We start from the raw sequence: 18,869 nt of genomic DNA, 5'->3' as shown, positions 1-18,869 counted from the left end.
GCACTCCTAAAAAATGATTGTTCTTATTGTTAGTAAAAAGTTAGACATTTAATTGAAAAGTTGCTTTGTCAGGTAACATTTTTTGAAGTACTTATAATTCTAGCTTTAGGAAACCTCAAGATTTTAATTACTCATCATACTTATCATCCCACTGTTCCCATGAGTTCTCCCTGTCTATTGTATCCACTTCAAGTCTCTTGTCTTATACTTAAACTGTAAACTGTTTTAGCCAGAAACTATCTTTTCATTATATCTGTTTACGTTGCTTAGCACAGTGGGGTCCCAATCCCTGACTAGTGGCCTCTAGGCATTACCACAATAATAATAATAAATTTAGAACCATTTAATATGTATTTTACAAGGCATATGTTAAATCTTAAGAATTTTAAGTGTGTGTCATACATAGAAAACAGTTTAACGGCTAATAAATTGTGTACAGATTGACTTTTTTTATTTTTAACCACTTAAAATTTCATCAGTGGCAGCAGTGACGCAATTTAATGCATCTCACCACAGAGGGATGGTCATATGTTATAAAGTGAGTTTTCTGATGGTTCTGTTATATAGAATAGTTGCTCTACAGTAACCTGTCATCAGCTCTTATTATGTCATTAACCATTAACATTTATTTAGCCACAAGGGCTTTTTAACAGGGTAGTAACTTTGGCCTTTGCTTTTTGGTCATGTTGTCATTAACTGGTTTAGAATAGAAGCAGCCGTAATTGCCTAGTCAAGTTTATTATTTAAAATAAAAACATGAACATACTGCTAATTAAGGCCCAGTCCTGCAAGCACTTGTGCCTGTGGGTAATTTTGCTTGTGAGTAAAGATACATGTATATAAATGTTCATTGGATCAGCCCCTAAAGTGCCAGATTGACAGCAGCAGAATTAGAAGTTGGCAGTTCTGAGGATAGTTTTTATGGCGTGTCTACTACATCCTGGTCTGAAACCACACTGGCAACCAAATAACCATTAGATGGGAATGATTTCTGGCTATGAGTGATCTAAATTGGGGTTGAACTAGTGACCTGCAGAAGAAGAGTTACATATTTTAGTAGTCCCATGAGCCATCATCCAGCTCATTTGAATGCCGGGTAAATTTCATATGTTTTAAATATGTGAAATTGTTTGGTAAATGTTCCCTCTTCAATTTGGGCCTGAGAGCCAGGTGACTTCACTTCTGTATTAAGAGTAGTGTAGCCACAAGCTTGGGAAGTTGCAAAAGAGGTCTACCTGGAAAAACCTTGCACTGTTGCAAAGCAAGATGTGTGGGTTTTCCCCCCATTGTAATCCACACTTTTCAAACACCTTACAAAAAGAAATCTCTAGCAGTATTGTGTGTGAATAGAAGGGGTCCATAAATATGCCAAAGTACAGATGAGACCAATAATATCTGTGTCAAAAATATTCCATAGTGTGTATCATGGAAGATTAAAGAAAATCTAGTTTCCCTATTTTATCCTCTTTCCCATAATCAGCAGGAAGTTCTACCCTTACTCCAATCACTAGCCACGGTTTTAATTCATTTTTTAAAATAACTTCTCCTTGTAATTTTCCCTCCTGTATTTGTATATTTATTGCAGTCCAGCATTCAGCTTCCCCCATCCCATCAACCCAGTGACTTACCAGCAGATCCTGAGTCAGCAGAGAGGCTTGAGCTCAGCATTTGGACATACGCCACCTTTGATCCAGCCATCCCCCACGTTCCCTCCACGACAACACATGGCTGTTATCTCTGTCAACCCAGCTCCCGCTCAGATCACTAATAACAACAGCTGCATCTCTGACTCTAATCAGGTAGGAGCCAGCTCAGGTAATGTGATGTGTTTAATACAGCCAAGCAGTGAAATTTAGCTGCTTTTGAAAAAGCGTATCCATTAGAGCTGATGAAATAAGGCCTAATTTTCAGAGGTTCTGAGCATCTGCAGCTCTCATTGACTTTAGTTAGAGTTGTGGATGGTCAGCACATCTGAATATCTGAGCAAAAATTAAATGCATTCAGAATTTTTCTTGGTTTAAGTTATCAGGCCATTCCTAAATTCTGCTCATGTATCCAGTGTTCATCGGTGCAAGCGGTAGATGTCCCATCCAGGATATCAAGCAGTCTCATCATTCTATAAATGTTGTCTAGGGGGGAGCAAAGACTCATGGATGGGTTACAACAAGTAGACCACTTGGGGGAAACTTACCCCCACTGATGGCAAAACTCCCATTGATTTCAGTAGGGACAGGATTTCACCCATAATGCACATGGTGACTCTGTTGTTCATGTGATTGGTCATGTTATATTTCAGGGGTCTCAAACATGCGGCCCACAGAGTTATTTCCTGCGACCTGCCATAGGTGCTGACTCCACGGGCAGCCAAGCTCCCCAAACCCTCCCTCTCCCCCCCGCCCCCGAGCGTGCCACTCCTCCGCCTACAGCCCAGCGCTACAAACAGCTGTTTGACGGAACTTAGGACTTTCCAGGAGGGAGCAGGAGGAGCGGGGACACGGTGCGCTCAGGGAAGAAGGTGGAGAAGAGGCAGGGCCAGGGCAGGGATTTGGGGAAGGGGTTGGAATACGGGCAGGGAAGGGGCGGAGTTGGGGCGGGGACTTTGGGGAAGGGGTTGGAATGGGGGTGAGGAAAGGGTGGGAAGAGGTGGGGTGGGCCCTCGTGGAAGGGGTGGAGTGGGGGCGGGGCCAGGGGCGGAGGAGAGGGTTTTAACTGAAGTAATTCTAAAAGTAAATGTGTGTTTTGTTGTTTGAGTGAGGTGCATTACTGAGTATTTATATTTTATTAAAACCCCTCTTCGCATTACAGTTTTTAAAAAGTTTATACATTGACTTTTAATAGCTTACAATATTACTCTTTTTTTTTCATTTTTGACTATACTTTTGTATCGTTGTATGAAAAGGTTTCAGTGATGCGGCCCTCTGGCCAATGTACTAGTCCTCATGTGGCCCTCGTGGTGATTTGAGTTTGAGATCCCTGTTATATTTTCTACTCCCTGACTGGATGATGAAACTTTTCAACAGAAGAGTGACAAATAGCAAACAGCAAACATCAGATGTAACTACAAAGCATTTTTGTGACTGTGAAGCAGCCATATGCATATTTACAAATAACATATTATGACCCTCTAGGGCCTTTATTCAGCAAAGCACTTAGCCATATGGATAAGTCTATCTCTATTAGCGAAACACTTAAGTTCTTAGGTTCCATTAAAGTTACAGGGACATAAGCACATGCTTAAGCACTTGGCTATATTGGAGTCTAAGAGCAGTGAATCAAATTCAAGTAGTTTTTTCACCAATCTGCTTTTCCTTTATTTGACCTGCTCCTCTGCTAATGTTGTAAATCATGCAGATGTTTTTAAAACCACCATATTCTTTCCCTCACTTTGTTTGCTAAGACACAGAAAGCAAAGCATCTTAGGACTGGTGGTCACGTCAGATCCCAGTTTCCCTTTTTTGCTAAAGAAGGGGCTGGTTTTCATTTTAGAAACCCAGTCTAGAGGAATTTTTACCACCACCACCCCCACACACACACTTTTCAAATGACATTGGGAAGAAATTTGTGAAATGGGCTCTTGGTCTGGGTGTAAATTGTATTGATTTTATTGTCTGTTTTACAAACTTGTGGGGCCAATTTTCATAATCAGCCATACACAATGTATGCACAGGCACCAAACATATGTATACCTTGAGTACACACACCAGCTGAATATTAGTGAGTACACATGGCATATTTTTAATAATTTTTGCTTCTTACTCTCAGTACTTGGAAGTTTAAACTACCATTTTGTCACTACCAAAAGACTTATTTCACTCCATTACATACCCATTTCAGTTTGTTCTTGTATTTTATTATTCTGGAGTAGACTGTCTAGATTGGTTGTTTATTCTAAAGTATGTCATGGGTGCTGGACTGCACACTCTGGTTTGTCATTGAAGGGTTATTTGACTGGTTTTGTTTTCTTCTGCTTTATTTCATTCCAAAATAATGTAGGTGGTGGAAGTGGAGTGTCCGTTTACATAAATACTGTACGGATCTTGAGTAATTAACAGCAATGTCATTACAGTTTTAATATTCTAATTTCATTGACTGTTGTTTGTGTGTGTGCCACATGCTTTTTCTCTTGTAGCCGCTCTTATTTTTTTCTGGCACACAGCCAAGTGTGTACACCTCTCATGTACACACACAGTATAAAGAAAATACCACATGAAAGCAGAATATAGAAACTATTTGCTTTCTTACCATGTTATTTCATCTTGTTTTGAGAAATAAACCATGGCTTGTTCTTGGGGTGGCAGGGTGGCAGTGTGGGTGTTAATCAGCAATTGGCTAAATTTGACAGGGTCTAGAGAGTTCTGAAACTGAAGCAGTGGCTGAGAGGGGAATGGCATCGGTAAATATGCACAACTGCTTTTTTCAGGCCTTCCCTCTTTCCTTTATTTTCTCTCTCTCTCTCTCTCTGTGCACACTCCAAATGGGTAAAATTCACCCAGTGTAGACAGCTAGTACTAGGTCTGTGTCCTGGGCAGCCCAGTTCTTTTTCCTTACCAGTTTGCCATAAACTGGTCATGATGTTATGAGGCTGTATTTTTTCTTCAAACCCTAATGCCACATCACTCCCAATTTTTCTTTCCTAGAACAAGCATAGCAGTGAGTCAGCCGTGAGCAGCACAGTCAATCCAGTAATTCACAAGCGCAGCAAAGTCAAGACTGAAGTTGAGGGTATGCCACCAGCTTCCCCAGCCACACAGGTAACCCTCTTGGCACATACTGTCTTGTCAGCCTGATGCAGTGAGCTGATGGGTCTGCATTGTCTTTGGGAACAATATTCACTTCATGTTTCTCTGCAATTTGTAATGAGGCATCAAAAGTTTGCAAGGCAACTGAGCTGATCTCAAATAAAGAGACCCAACAAGGTACAGGAGCAGGGTTTCTGTGATTGATTGAGGGAAGCATTATATGGGTTTGTGGGAGTTGGATTCCTGATGCAATTGCCCAGAAAGAAAGAGAGAAGAATGGACTATTTCAGCCCTGGTAACTTATAAAAATTATGCTTGACCTTTCTACAGTGCAAAGCTACCAATACTGATGTCTCAAAGCAAACATAGGTTATGAGGAAGTCCTGCATGTAGGTAGAAAGCTCTCAGAAAGGGCTTCTTCTCTCCTGAGTACAGAATTGCTCATAGCATCATTCTTTACATCACTGACACAACATTTGACACTGAGAAGGGCCCACAGACCTTTGTTTTCTTTTCAGAGCTCTGCTATTGCAAACTGTTTAATGGCTGACAATATCCATCTGACTGTCCTTTATCACACCTGTAAACTATCAGGAGTGCTCTGGGCACTTCATTTTCATGAAATATTAGGCTGTGTTATTGTCAAGCGAACAGAAGAGTTGATGACAAATTCCTCTTTCTGCACTGGTTCAGAAGCAGGTTTCAGCATGATGCATGGGGACAGCAACTTGTGCAATCATCTGGGGGCTGGTAAAATTGATGAAGATAGCATATCAGGGAAAGATAAACATGCTGGAGTCAGCACGATTAGGGCAAAGAAGCATCTCTCTTGAGCTTTGAATTTAGGAGTGCAACAACACACAACAGCAGAAAGCACACGACCTAAAAAACCATACTGGCCGCCACCAAGGCTAATAAGGCTGCATATTTATTTCTTATAGTAAACGAAAAAGAGATCTGAAAGAAATTTCCTGCCTTTCCAAGCATGTGTATCAGATAAGCCCTGGGCGAGACTACTGCACACTTACTGGCACCATCCTTCTTTAATTGCATACAGATTTTGAAAGGTCCATGCCCAATACCAGTGATCACATTTACAGAATCATGGGGAATACCAATGCCATTGTGTACATGTATTTTTCTTATTATCTGACTCACAGTGTCTTGTGAATGAAGTAAGTACCCAAAAAAGAGAGGGATTATGTAGAGTGATACAAGGAGATCTAGTTTGCAGTAATTGGATGAAATTAACAAAAGAAAAATGTAGGCTGGGTATTTGGAAGCAGTTCCTAATGAGGAGATCCGTGGCTCAGGCTCCCAAGAGAAGTGTAGGCTCCATGGCTTGAAGCATTTAAAAACTGATTGAACAAAGTATTGGAAATACCCTGTAGGGGGCAATCTTGCCTTGGCAGAAGGAATAGACTTAGATGACTCCGTAGAAAAGGGACCTGTTTTTCAACAGGTCTGAGCACTCACAACTAGAGCTCATCGAAGACTGGAATTTCCATCCCGAAGGAAATGCTGATATTTTGACATTTGTTGTTAACCCAATCCAAATCAAAAATCGAAATTTTTTTGCTGGAATGAAAAGTTCATAGATTCCAAGGCCAGAAGGGACCACTGTGATCATCTAGTCTGATCTGCTGTATAACCCAGACCATAGAGCTTCCCCCAAATAATTCCTAGAGCAGATCTTTTAGAAAAACATCCCGTCTTGGTTTAAAAATTCAGTGACGCCACCACAACCCATGGTTGTTCCAGTTGTTAATTACTCTCACCGTTAAAAATGTATGTCTTATTTCCAGTCAGAATTTGTCTATCTTCGACTTCCAGCCATTGGATCATGTTTTACCTTTCTCCACTAGACTGAAGAGCCCTCTGTTAACTATTTGTTCCCCATCTAGATACACACAGACTATAATCAAGTCACCTCTTAATCTTCTCTTTGTTAAGCTAAATAGATTGAGCTCAAGTCTATCACTGTATGTTGATTTAGAAATGTTGCATTTTGTTTCAATTCAACATTTGCCAGCATCTACCTGAGCTGTGCGGTGCCTCGTTGGAGTTGTGGCTTGGGTGCCTCATGCCCTAGCAACCCCACCATGGGCCAGGCTCCCCAGCTGGATATCTCCCATCATACATGGCCCTCCCATAATGCACTCCCATAATGTCCTAAGTGGTTCGACCACAGGGAAAGCAGCAGTGCAGTGTGGGAGATGTAGTCCAGTCAAGGAGCTCAGCTCATAGATGAGAATGGGGGCACGAGATGCCCTGGCAATTCAGTCAGTCACAGATTAATGTCTGACTGACCCAAAATGAAATGTTTAGATTCAGTTGGACAAACTGAAATATTTTGATTTGAGTCAACCCAACCTGAACCAAAATATTTCATTTCCATTTTCCTGATAGAAAATCAAAAAATTTCAGCAAAAACTGCATTTGTCAGAAACTGCATTTCCAACAAGGACTTGGGGGGCAGGGAGGGGGATACACATTTAGACAGAAAGTTTCTGACCAGCTCTACCCACAACTCCACCTGAAGTTAGTGGGAGCTACAGGTATTCAGCACCTCTCAAAGTCCTAAGACTTTTCCATCTCTGATTGTGTATAGGCCTCTGATATATGTTTTAAAGATTCTACCTCCCCCTCAGAAGTTGTTCTGTAACTTGCAGCAATTTTCTGTTATCAGAGCAGCCTTTTCCAAAGACCAATCAAGGGCTAATTAGAACAAATCTCTCCATGCATGAGTTGTAAAAAATGTACATAAAAGTCACACCTGGCATGTGATATCATGATGGCTGCTTTAATAATAATACTTGAGCTTTTATGCAGCACTTCTCACTTTCCAAGCTCTGTACAAGCATTAACTAATAAATTATCGCAACACTCCTGTGGGTCTTGAGAAAAGGTTTGAAAGAGGAGAGGGTGGTGGCCTGATGGTCCCTTCAGGCAGGGGAAGAAACTGCTATAGCAGCTTGGGAACAGTGGATAAAGAAGGGTTCAAAGATGGACTTATTGGTGGAGCACAGGGGATGGCGGCAATGTGATACTGGATGAGAAGTGGCAGAGTCATGAGGAGCTTTAACAATGAGGACAAGAAGCTTGATGTTAATATAACAGTTTACGGTTGCAGGATATCATCCCTTTCCAAATGAGTATGCATCGGTCTCCAGTAAAATCATGCTTTCTCCTTAGTATTGTTCAGTGAATAGGGCACTAGAGTGGGAATCAGAGGACCTGAATTCTGTTCCCAACTCTGCCACTGAGCTGCTAGGTGATCTGTATCAAGTCACTTCACCTCTCTGCTCCCCTCCCACCTTTAGGGCTTGCCTACATGGGGAAATTTACAAGTATAATTTTATAGCATTATAACTCCACACATGACTACTCATTCTGGAATAACCATAGTAGTATAAGCAGAAAAGAATCCTGTGGCACCTTATAGACTAACAGACGTTTTGCAGCATGAGCTTTCATGGGTGAATATCCACTTCTTCTTGCATCCGAAGAAGTGGGTATTCATCCACGAAAGCTCATGCTGCAAAACGTCTGTTAGTCTATAAGGTGCCACAGGATTCTTTGCTGCTTTTACAGAACCAGACTAACACGGCTACCCCTCTGATACTTGACATAGTAGTATAATTATGCTGGTAAATTTCCCCTGTAGACTAGTCCTTAGTCTGTCTTGTCTACTTAGATAGTAAACTCTCCAAGGCAAGGATAGTCTCTATATTTGTACAGCACCTAACACAGTAGGACCCTGATCTGAGTTAGTGCCCCTAGTTGCTACTGTAATTCTAATAATTATAACAATCTTCCAGGCCTTGTTCCATCATATTGGACTGATCTTCTTTCAGGCTGGGATTTCCAAAGGAGCATGAGGGAGTTAGGCACCCAGCTCTCACTGAAATTCAGTGGGATATGGGCACCTAACTCCCTTAAGTCCAGTTGAAAATCCCAGCTTCCATGAATATTCCAGGCTGTTCTTTAAGCTCTAAATGGGACAACTATTCAATTTGCCCTCCATTTAATCTTGTAACAGTGGGAGCTAGAGCTGTCTGTAATTACCGACCTCATCTGAGTAATACCCTTCTTTTAACCATTAGGAATGCCCCGTTCATTGTCTTAGCATATGCACAACCTGCCTCAAGTGGCACATGACCAGGACTTTGGTCTGCTGGTTGGATCGTTAGCTTCCCTGGCCCAGGCCAAGCACTGACAGGGAGCATGACATGAACGCCGATCCATGTCCCCGTCCCAGGTCATGTCTGCATATGGCAGCCGTCTGTGGAAGACATCTCTTTGTTGCCACGTTTGCTGGTTTGAATGCTGCTTTAGCTGAGTTTTAGCACTGCTGTTGAGTTAAACTACATATTAGACTCTGTATCCGGCAAACACTTATTATAATGCCCCAAACCCAAAAAGCCAGCAGTTGCCCTTACTAAGAGGCTTCACTATACACTAAACATTAGAACTAAAATAGAAAAATAGATTGTTTGTTTATTTCCAAATCTCAGTACTAAACAATTGTATGTATAAGGCCTGGCAGTAAAAGACACACTGCCCCCTATGGTGATCTCCTTCCCCATGTAAATCTATCGATGTGGGATCATAGCAATTTAATCCATTATTGAGTAAAATCCATTCCTGTGCAGAGGCCAATGCCCTGCTTGAAATGCCTTTTAAATTTTACCCTGTTATGAAACTCTGGTACCAAGGAGCCCACTATATTATAAGGCTGTTAATTTCCAATGTATCCTAATGGGAAGCTTGTCCTTTGCTAAACATCTAGGGCAAATTCCCAACATCCTTACTAAATTGTTAGGCCAAAGCTCTGTCGTTCTTTGGCCCAAGAACACAGTAAGGATGTCAACATTTGGCCTCTCCCTTTGATTTAAGTCTAGAATGCAAAGTGCCCAGGCCTGCCATTCTGACTCACCCTGAATGCCGGCCCGTGTGTGGGAGCTGCAGGATTAAGCTTTTTGATGCCCATCAGCTTTTCCTTCCCTACTTCCATTGTTGAATGTTTGTTCCTCCCTATTCAAACAGGGCCTGACTGTAGATTTGCTGCTTTGTCCCCTCCAATTAGTTTTGCGGCTCTTCATTCTTTCTATGATAGAAAGTGCAGAGAAGTGTGAAAAGGACTTTTTTTTTTTTCTTTTTTTACCTGACCAGAAGTAATTAGAATCCGCTGGCTTTGGTTTCAGTCTGAACCAGTTACATTCAACCCTTCTTTTTTCTTCTTGTCTCTGACAACTTTCTGCAGGGCTGAGATCTGTGCAGCAGGCTCATTTCAGCTAGAGATGGGCCCAAGCCACGCAGCCTGAGGACTGATGGGTTTGGTTTTACGGGGTTGGGTCAGGTCCATGCTTGATTTAAACCACATACAAAAACTCTCTTTTGGGATAAAAAGCACCTGTAGCTTGGTGGGTTTGAGGCTCACACTTAACTCGCTCTGGTTGAAAGCTCTAAGAATTATTTGGGGAACATTCTGTGGCCTGGGTTATACAGGAGGTCAGACTAGATGATCATGATGGTCCCTTCTGGCCTTGGATTCTGTGAATTTATGAAATTCCAAAGGGTGAGGATCTTTGTGGCAAGTTTCTGTTGCACTGTTTGTCCCAGTGAACATGATTTGCTGATGTTAAGCACTGCAAAGATAAGACCAGGTGAAAGCATGGCCTGCCTGTCTTAGCATATATACACACATGTCCCATGCCCATACAGCCTGCTTCACTGAAGTCAATGGTACTGTAGTTTCCTGTAGCACAGTCGTTCACAAACTGTGGGTCAAGACCCCAAAGTGGGTCACAACCCCATTTTAATGGGGTTGCCAGGGCTGGCTTAGATTTGTTGGGGCCCAAGGCCGAAGCCAAAGTCCAAGACCCACCGTGCAGGGCCGAAGCTAAAGCCAAGGGCTTCAGCCCTAGGCATGGGGGCTCGGGCTTTGGCCTCAGCCTCCCCACCCGGGGCGGCAGAAGTCGGGCAGGCTGAAGCTTTGCCCCCCCCTCCTGGGGTCATGTAGCCCTTTTTGTTGTCGGAAGAGGGATGTGGTGCAATTTAGTTTGAGAGCCTCGGCATAGCTTTATGTTCCCTGGTAAACAGTTGCTTCTGATTGTCACGTTCCAATGAAAACAGACTGTGTACCACCACTCTGTGTTGTGCTGGAAATGACTGTGATACACATGGCTGCTACAAGGCCTGCGCACTAAATCATCATTACATCTTAATTATAATAATTTGCATTTACATAGTGCTGTAGATGTTCAAATCACTTTGCAAACTTTAACTATTCAATCCATGTAATACTGCAGAAAGATAGGAAAATATTATTTCCCTCATTTTCAGATGGGGAAACTGAGGCACAAAGCAGTTTTTAAGCAACTTGACAAGAAGTCAGGATTAGAACTTGGAAGGTTTCCAACTGGAGGCTCAGTTGGTTACACCATGCTAGTGGACTAAGCATGGAGCAGGAGCCAGAAGTTCCTGAGTTCTACTCTGACCCTGACTGAATGTATGGTCTTAGTCAAGTTACTTAAACTCTCTGCCTCAGTTTCCCCTTTGATAAAATTGGTATATGAATATTTGCCTACCTCACAGGAGTGTTTTGAGGATTAATTAGTTCATGCCTGTAAAGTGCTCTAAGGATGTAAACCATTGTATAAATGCTAAGTAGTATTATTATTACCTATCATTGCAGAGGAAGGACAGATGTGTGTGGATAAAAGAAGACTCAACCAAACTTTTTGAATGGTTTAAAAAGGTTCAGTGGCTCTTTTCCCCTTCCATTATCTTATTCCATCCAGATAGAGCCAGGTAGCAAAAGAAACAAGCTATTCACAAGAGAGGAAGGTTGGTCCAGTGCTTAGGGTGCTCACCTGGGACTCAGAAGGCCTTAGTTCAATTCCTTGCTCTTCCTTGAGACTTACTGTGGTGAATCTCTTAGTCTCTCTGTGCCTCAGTCTCCTCTCTGTAAAATGTGGGTAATAGTGTTACCCTAGAGTAATTGTGGGTGTATAAATATGATGGACTCTGGAGTCTTTCCTCATGCTACATCTGATCTAGCTGGTGGGAAGCCAGAGATGTGGGTGTTTACCTAAATCAGACCCCCAAACATTTTAAGATTGGCCTGTCACTAGCGGTGATTTCCTCAAACAGATCCATAACTGCAAGACCCTTTTTAACTCAGTATTTCATGATCATCAAGAATGTTACATTATTATAACGAGTTGTCCTTTCCTTTATGATTAATTAATACGTGCCCTGTAATCTATGAGGGACTAAGGAATTCAGATGAAACAAGCTCACTTTATATAATACACTGTGTGTTACAGGAGCATCTGACAGACCTGAAAGAAGATCTGGATAAGGATGAATGTAAACAGGAGCCTGACGTTATTTATGAGACAAATTGTCATTGGGAAGGGTGCATAAAGGAATATGACACTCAGGAGCAGCTCGTCCATGTGAGTAATGTTGGAAAGAAACCCCGGCAATAAATTTGGATTTCTGTGCATTTCTCATCACTTTTCATCACAAGATGCTGTACAGCAGGAGCTCACTCTGGGAGCCACTAACGGTGCAAATTAGAAGTACAGTGTGAAAACAAGTCAAGATCAGCTCACAATTCCTTGAAGAGTTTAGCTTAGATTATTTGATAGTCTTATGTTTCAGCTGCTGAGGGTGTAATTGTGTGTAGGGGATCTTATATGGCCGCTGGGGGGATGAATCTCCTCGCCTGTAACGGGCAGTTGGACACAAAGCACCTGCATAGCCCAACCACTGAACCTGTGGGTAAGTCTATGCTGCATCTGGGACGTGTGACTGCCAGTGCCTGTAGACAGACTGGGCTAGCTCTGTTCGAGCTACATGCTAAAAATAGCAGTGTGGGTGTTGCTGCATGGACAGCGTCAGCTCAGATGAGCCACCGAGTCCAAGCCCACCCAGCCCCCTGCGTTCAGGCTTGGGTGACTAGCCCCACCCATCGCCACTGCCACAATATCCACTCTGCTGCTTGGGGGGCTCATCCCATGTTACACAGGGGCTCTAAACTTCCCGATCATCCCCAGTGCAGTGGGAAATAAACACTGCCGTGTGTTGGCCCTTCTGCTGCCATGCAAGGAGCCATGGGCACCAACTCTGTGAGTGCTCCAGGGCTCAAGCACCCACAGAAAAAAATAGGGGGTGCTCAGCACCCACCAACCACTGTGGTTCTGACCCCCGGGCTGGCTGCCAATCAGCTGTTTGGCACCGTTGGAGCTGACCGCCAATCAGCAAGTGGCTGGCAGGAGGCGCTCAGAGGAGGGAGGGCAAAGAGGAGGGGCCTCAGGGGAGGGGGCCGAGAGGAGCGAGTGGTGGGTGGGTGGGGAGCCTCAGGGGAAGCGGCCAGAGCAGGAGCAGGGCCTCAGGGCAGAGCAGGGGTGGAGAACCCAAACCGAAAGTCAGCTTCTGTGCAAGGAGCCACCGGATTTGCGGCCTAAAATATAGAGTTGTCTCAAACAAAAAAAAAAACCACGGATGGTGGTGGTGTTACCAATCCCAGAGCCATTCTGTGAAAGCTCGGCAAAGTGAGTCAGTTGTCTGATCTAAAAATATAACTAATTTCTGCATTACGGGGAACCTATTTTGTGTTTTGATTCACACCCCTCAGTTTCTCTCTCATGCTGAGGGTTGACAAATCCCCAAAACAAGAAGTGACTATCAGCAAAATCAAGCAAGTTTTGCAATTAACCCTCCCACTGAAGCTTTAGCCACAATCTCCATTTCAATCTGTAACTTGAACCTGGCTCATTCTAAAGCCAGCTCAGGTTCACTGAAAATTCACCAGCCTCATCATCACTGGCCTGAGTTCTGAGTATGTAACAAAATCCTACGCTGAGCAAATTTCATTCAAAAGCCTCATGCAGCTCTGCTTTTCCTGTTCTATCGGCCTCTTTCTAGACTAGCTGTCAATCTCCCAAGGGCCAGCTACATGCAACTAGCTTTTACAATGTGATTCAGTGACTCGGGGTGAAGGACACACAGCACAAGAATAGAGGGGGAAAGATGTTCGAAATGATAAAGGATCTGTCTCTTGAAAAGAGAGATTTTCACAACCTCTCTCATTACTATTATTTATTAATTTATTGTTTCTTAGTTTATCCTATTTATAGCAGGGAGAGTGCTCGGAGGCCACCACTCAGTGATGCAGGCCAGATTGCACTAGGCACTCTTACACACACATTGTGAAAATACAATCCGAGCCCCAGAGAGCTTACGATTTAAGCTAAGGAGAGCAAATGCCAAATCATAAATCAAAGACAAAATCCAGCTGGCTTTAACAGGGGCTGGAACAGGCACTCGAGGTCAGTCATTCAGTGTAGTTAGTGCTGAATATGTTCGGGTTGGAAATAATTTTTGGCGTAGAATGAGTCAGATGCATTTGAGAAGAGGGCACAGAAGGTAGCTGTGCACAGGTAAGTCCCATTATTGTTGTAATGCATCTCACAATCCTGCATCCCATCACTGCTCAGTAATCCATAATGGCTGCATGGAGGCGTGTGTCCACATTTGTCAAGCAGTATTTTTTTTTCTCCTAGTTGTAGGAAAAGCCCTGTAGCTTATCCCAGAGCAAGACAGATCCCTGCAGTTCAGCATCATTTATTTCTAAATAAACCAAAAAGAAAAATATTGGAAAAAATATACAATAATTTCCTAATTTTAGAAGGTTTTAGAAACTGACACTACTTTGATGTAATTATTGCCAACAGTTCAAGGAGCTGTGGATTTATGTTGCCCAAAATACACACACAAATTAAATTCACATGTAGATGTATTGAGCCAACTTCCCAAAGGATGGCTTCCCACTGTGCATGGAAATACATGTTTGCAGGCACAGATGGAAGTACCTGGGCCCGTAAGGGCTAGTTAGCAATGGGCTTGTGGTAGCAGCATCTGTGTGGGGTGGCGCCAGAGTAACAGGTGTACACACGATTTTGCGGGCAACTCCATTGCTCCCTGCTTTGAGTGTTTCACTCAGCAGCAGAGAGAAGCCGAAACTAACACTTCAAAGCTATGCTGGGCAGGACGGGCAAGCGAACTAAAATCCCCTAATCCTGCCCTCCATAGTTTTAATTCCAGGTCAGATTTTCAGACCACCTGGGGCCTAGTGGCCTGTCTTTCAGATCTGGTCTGCAGATGGCCCAGTGCCTCCGGAGATCTTACCGGAAGAACTGATCTCACAATACTTCTGCCACCTGGGCTGAGGTTCTAGCAAAACAATTTGCAAGAGTTTAGGGCCACAAAATCAGTGGCCCTAAACCAATTCTGAATGCTGCATCCTCACCTCATTCCTCCCACTGTACAATATGCCCTTGAGCATGATCTGTCCATTGCCATTTATACCACACCGATCTCCATGGTGTCTCCATGCCACAAAGACTGAGATTTTGGAACAGTGGTGGTTTTAAGGCCCTTCTACATCTTCAGAGGGCTAGTCACCCTCTATTCTGTATTATCCCATGTACAGCATGCTAATTTTTCAATGTGCGCAAGCTGCAGTGTTTTAGCCTATTGTACTTTTAGTCCAGAGTTTAACGTGCTCTGTGATTGGCATGAACAAAACCCTGAGTTTATTCTCAAGGTTGCTAAGTTCTCTTTCTGCCCAGGCAGCCATACCTTGCTGTGACTGAGCGGGCAAGTCACTCTGTTTTAATGAGCATTTGTTTCCCCATGCTGCTACATCTCACAGACCATCAAATCCACTGATCTCAGTGGCAAGCAAAGGCAGGATCTGCATGCCTGACCTTGGGAGGGAGAGGGGATGGCTGAAAAAACGCTGAATCTAAAAAACAAAAACCCAAGTGTTTTATTTTAGGACTTCCTGTTGATGTATTTTATTGAAGTCATAGGAGTGGGGGAGAGGGGAGGGGCCATGGTTTTGGCAGCTAGATTCTGTTCAGAGAGAAATAAGTCTCTTAGTCTATACATGTAACAATGCAGCTGCAGAACTGTTCTCTGATTTGTTTTATTGTCTTCAGAGACTGATCTTCCCTAACCTTGTAAAATATGAATCTAGACTTGCACCAGGTAAGAGCAAGGCTCCACTTTGCTGCTGAGTTTTCAGCACAGGGGTGAAGGCTTTTATGGAACTGAGTAATTAGCAGTAATTGGGTCTATGGAGTTCTCCTTAGCACATACTTTACAGATGTTGTCATATCCTGCCAGCAGTTAAGCTTTTGACAGCAGGTGGATGTTTTAGAGCCGGCATCCGTTCTGGCACTGAATCGTATTTTTTTTTGCCCTTTACCAGCACTATAAAAAGGGGTCACAGCTGCATAATTTGGAGAGGGATTTGGAGCTGGAATGTTGGTTTGGACCTTTCCAGAGACAAGAACCAACTGCTTCCAAAAACCAGAGGGTGCTCAGGTCCAATACTAAGCAGTGCTTTTATGTTTTGCTCTTTCATAGCCTTTAATTAGATTTGGGATTTCTTTTTAAATTTCTCTTGTTTGCTGTTAGTCTGAGATTCAGGATGTAGTGGGGTCAGATCCTCAGCTGATTTCAGTGGAGCTACACTGGCCTACACCAACTGAAGAAACCATGGTCTCTGTGCATGACTTTGCCCTGATGGTAGTAAAATCCCTTTTAAAAAGCATGAAATTCCTACTGTTGAGCACAGGCTGAGGAAGGAGCAATTGACTGGAAATGGACAAATCTGTACACATGCAGCGTTTCTTAAAGGGTAACATAATGTCATGGTTTTGTATATATCACAGCATGTATATTAAAGAATATAATTTGCTAAACTACCCGCAGTTCAGTGAAATGGCACAAAGCCATCATGGGTTTTTTTTCCATTTTAGCAAATGTCATGTGTTCGACTCTATAGGACATGTGGTGTCAGCTCATGTGCTTTGCATCTGATATGTCTCATCAGTTCTAATTTAGTTGAATTATAGGCAGGTGAGCTTTTAGTGTAAGATCAGGTACACGGCAAGCCAGCCAGCAGCAATCACAGGTGTGCTAGTTGCTGTTTCCATTGCGGCTATGAGGCATCTGACTGGCCTATGCTGGCAACAAATGTAAATCAAAGTGCAAGAACTTATTCCGGCCTTGTGCCAGATGGGTAAAATGGCATACGGTGCCATTGCTCTCCTCCTCCATCAAGTCCCCAATGAACAGCATGTCAGGATTATTACCTAGCTCTCAGCAAACTGTTCCTGTGTCTTCCTCTGTGTTTGTACAGCACCTAGCACAGCGAGGCCTCCTGATTGAGTTCTTTGCTTATTACAGTAACATTAATAATAATAAAAAGGGCTCGTCTTCCACACTAACTGATTCATCACAGGCCTAGTGAGGTGTTTGTTGGCTGGGAGCCATGGCTCCCGTGCTGAAATCTGCTATAAGTTGCATGCTGGTTATCTTCTAAGGAGGAGTAAAGCATTCCTAGCAGTTCATATCCCTTTCTTCCAAGTCTGTTCTGAACTGTCCTACTCTATGTTGGCCAGTGACTCTGCTATTAAAAACATAGAAATGTCAGACTTGAAGGTACCTCAACAGGTCATCTAGTCCAGGCCCCGACCTCAAGGCATTACAAACTAAGTATATGATGGTGCTACCCATCCTTACTGCACAGCTGCCCTGACATTTTTCATATCTAAGTTAAGTAGAAATAGGAATGTATTCAACGGGGATTGCTTAGGAATCCTTTCTCTTTTGTTGGAGTAACGTCTGATTAGAGAAAAGAATGAGGAGTACTTGTCGCACCTTAGAGACTAACAAATTTATTTGGGCATAAGCTTTTGTGGGCTAAAACCCACTTCATCAGATGCATGCAGTGGAAAATACAGTAGGAAGATAGATATATACAGAGAACATGAAAAAAATGGAGGTTTCCATACCAACTCTAACGAGACTAATCAATTGAGGTGGGCTATTATCAGCAGGAGAAAAAAAACTTTTGTAGTAATAATCAGGATGGCCCATTTCAGACAGTTGACAAGAAGGTATGAGTAACAGTAGGGGAAAAATTAGCATGAGGAAATAGTTTTTAGTTTGTGTAATGACCCATCCACTCCCAGTCTTTATTCAAGCCTAATGTAATGGTGTCCAGTTTGCAAATTAATTCCAGTTCTGCAGTTTCTCATTGGAGTCTGTTTTTGAAGTTTTTTCCTTGAAGAATTGCGACTTTTAGGTGTCCAGGGAGGTTGAAGTGTTCTCCGACTGGTTTTTTAACGTTATAATTCTTGACATCTGAATTGTGTCCATTTATTCTTTTGCATAGAGACTGTTCGGTTTGGCCAATGTACATGGCAGAGGGGCATTGCTGGCACATGATGGCATATATCACATTGGTAGATGTGCAGGTGAACGAGCCCTTGATGGTATGGCTGATGTGATTAGGTCCTATGATGGTGTCCCTTGAATAGATATGTGGACAGAGTTGGCAATGGGCTTTGTTGCAAGGATAGGTTCCTGGGTTAGTGTTTTTGTGTGTGGTTGCTGGTGAGTATTTGCTTCAGGTTGGGGGGCTGTCTATAAGTGAGGACTGGCCTGTCTCCCAAGATCTGTGAGAGTGAGGGATCGTCCTTCAGGATAGGTTGTAGATCCTTGATGATGCGCTGGAGAGGTTTTAGTTGGGGGCTGAAGGTGACAGCTAGTGGCGTTCTGTTACTTTCTTTGTTGGGCCTGTCCTGTAGTACGTGACTTCTGGGTACTCTTCTGGCTTTGTCAATCTGTTTCTTCACTTCAGCAGGTGGGTATTGTAGTTTTAAGAACTCTTGATAGAGATCTTGTAGGTGTTTGTCTCTGTCTGATGGATTGGAGAAAATGCTGCTGTAGCTTGGCTGTAGACAATGGATTGTGTGATGTGGGCTGGATGAAAGCTGGAGGCATGTAGGTAAGTATAGCAGTCAGTAGGTTTCCGGCATAGGGTGGTGTTTATGTGACCATCACTTATTAGCACTGTAGTATCCAGGAAGCGGATCTCTTGTGTGGACCGGTCTAGGCTGAGGTTGATGGTGGGATGGAAATTTAGAGGAATGTTTTGCTTCCTCTGTCAATGGGTCACATTCGGGCCCCCCACTGAGAAGCATTCTGGGTGGGAGCTCAGGGATGGAGCATGGTCCACATGTTGTATATTTATACTCC

General features: G+C 43.1%; 1 protein-coding gene across 26 annotated transcripts in view; it reads left to right on the top strand.

Annotated features, from left to right (window-relative positions):
* GLI2 (GLI family zinc finger 2) overlaps positions 1–18,869 on the top strand; it is a 396,028-nt gene that overhangs the window by 357,355 nt on the left and 19,804 nt on the right. For 25 of the 26 annotated variants that reach the window (XM_039494657.1, XM_039494646.1, XM_039494645.1 and 22 more), the window contains 3 exons: positions 1,586–1,799; positions 4,638–4,751; positions 12,074–12,205. In XM_039494657.1, coding sequence (XP_039350591.1) covers positions 1,586–1,799; positions 4,638–4,751; positions 12,074–12,205 — 460 coding nt within the window. Of the gene's footprint in view, positions 1–479; positions 539–1,585; positions 1,800–4,637; positions 4,752–12,073; positions 12,206–18,869 lie in introns of all 26 variants that reach the window. The other variant, XM_039494663.1, reaches the window with a different exon arrangement.

This window comes from Mauremys reevesii, linkage group 11, assembly GCF_016161935.1.
Source record: "Mauremys reevesii isolate NIE-2019 linkage group 11, ASM1616193v1, whole genome shotgun sequence".
NCBI lineage: Eukaryota > Metazoa > Chordata > Testudines > Geoemydidae > Mauremys > Mauremys reevesii.
Note: the sequence above shows the minus strand (reverse complement) of the source record. Positions and strands in the feature narration are given on the sequence as shown.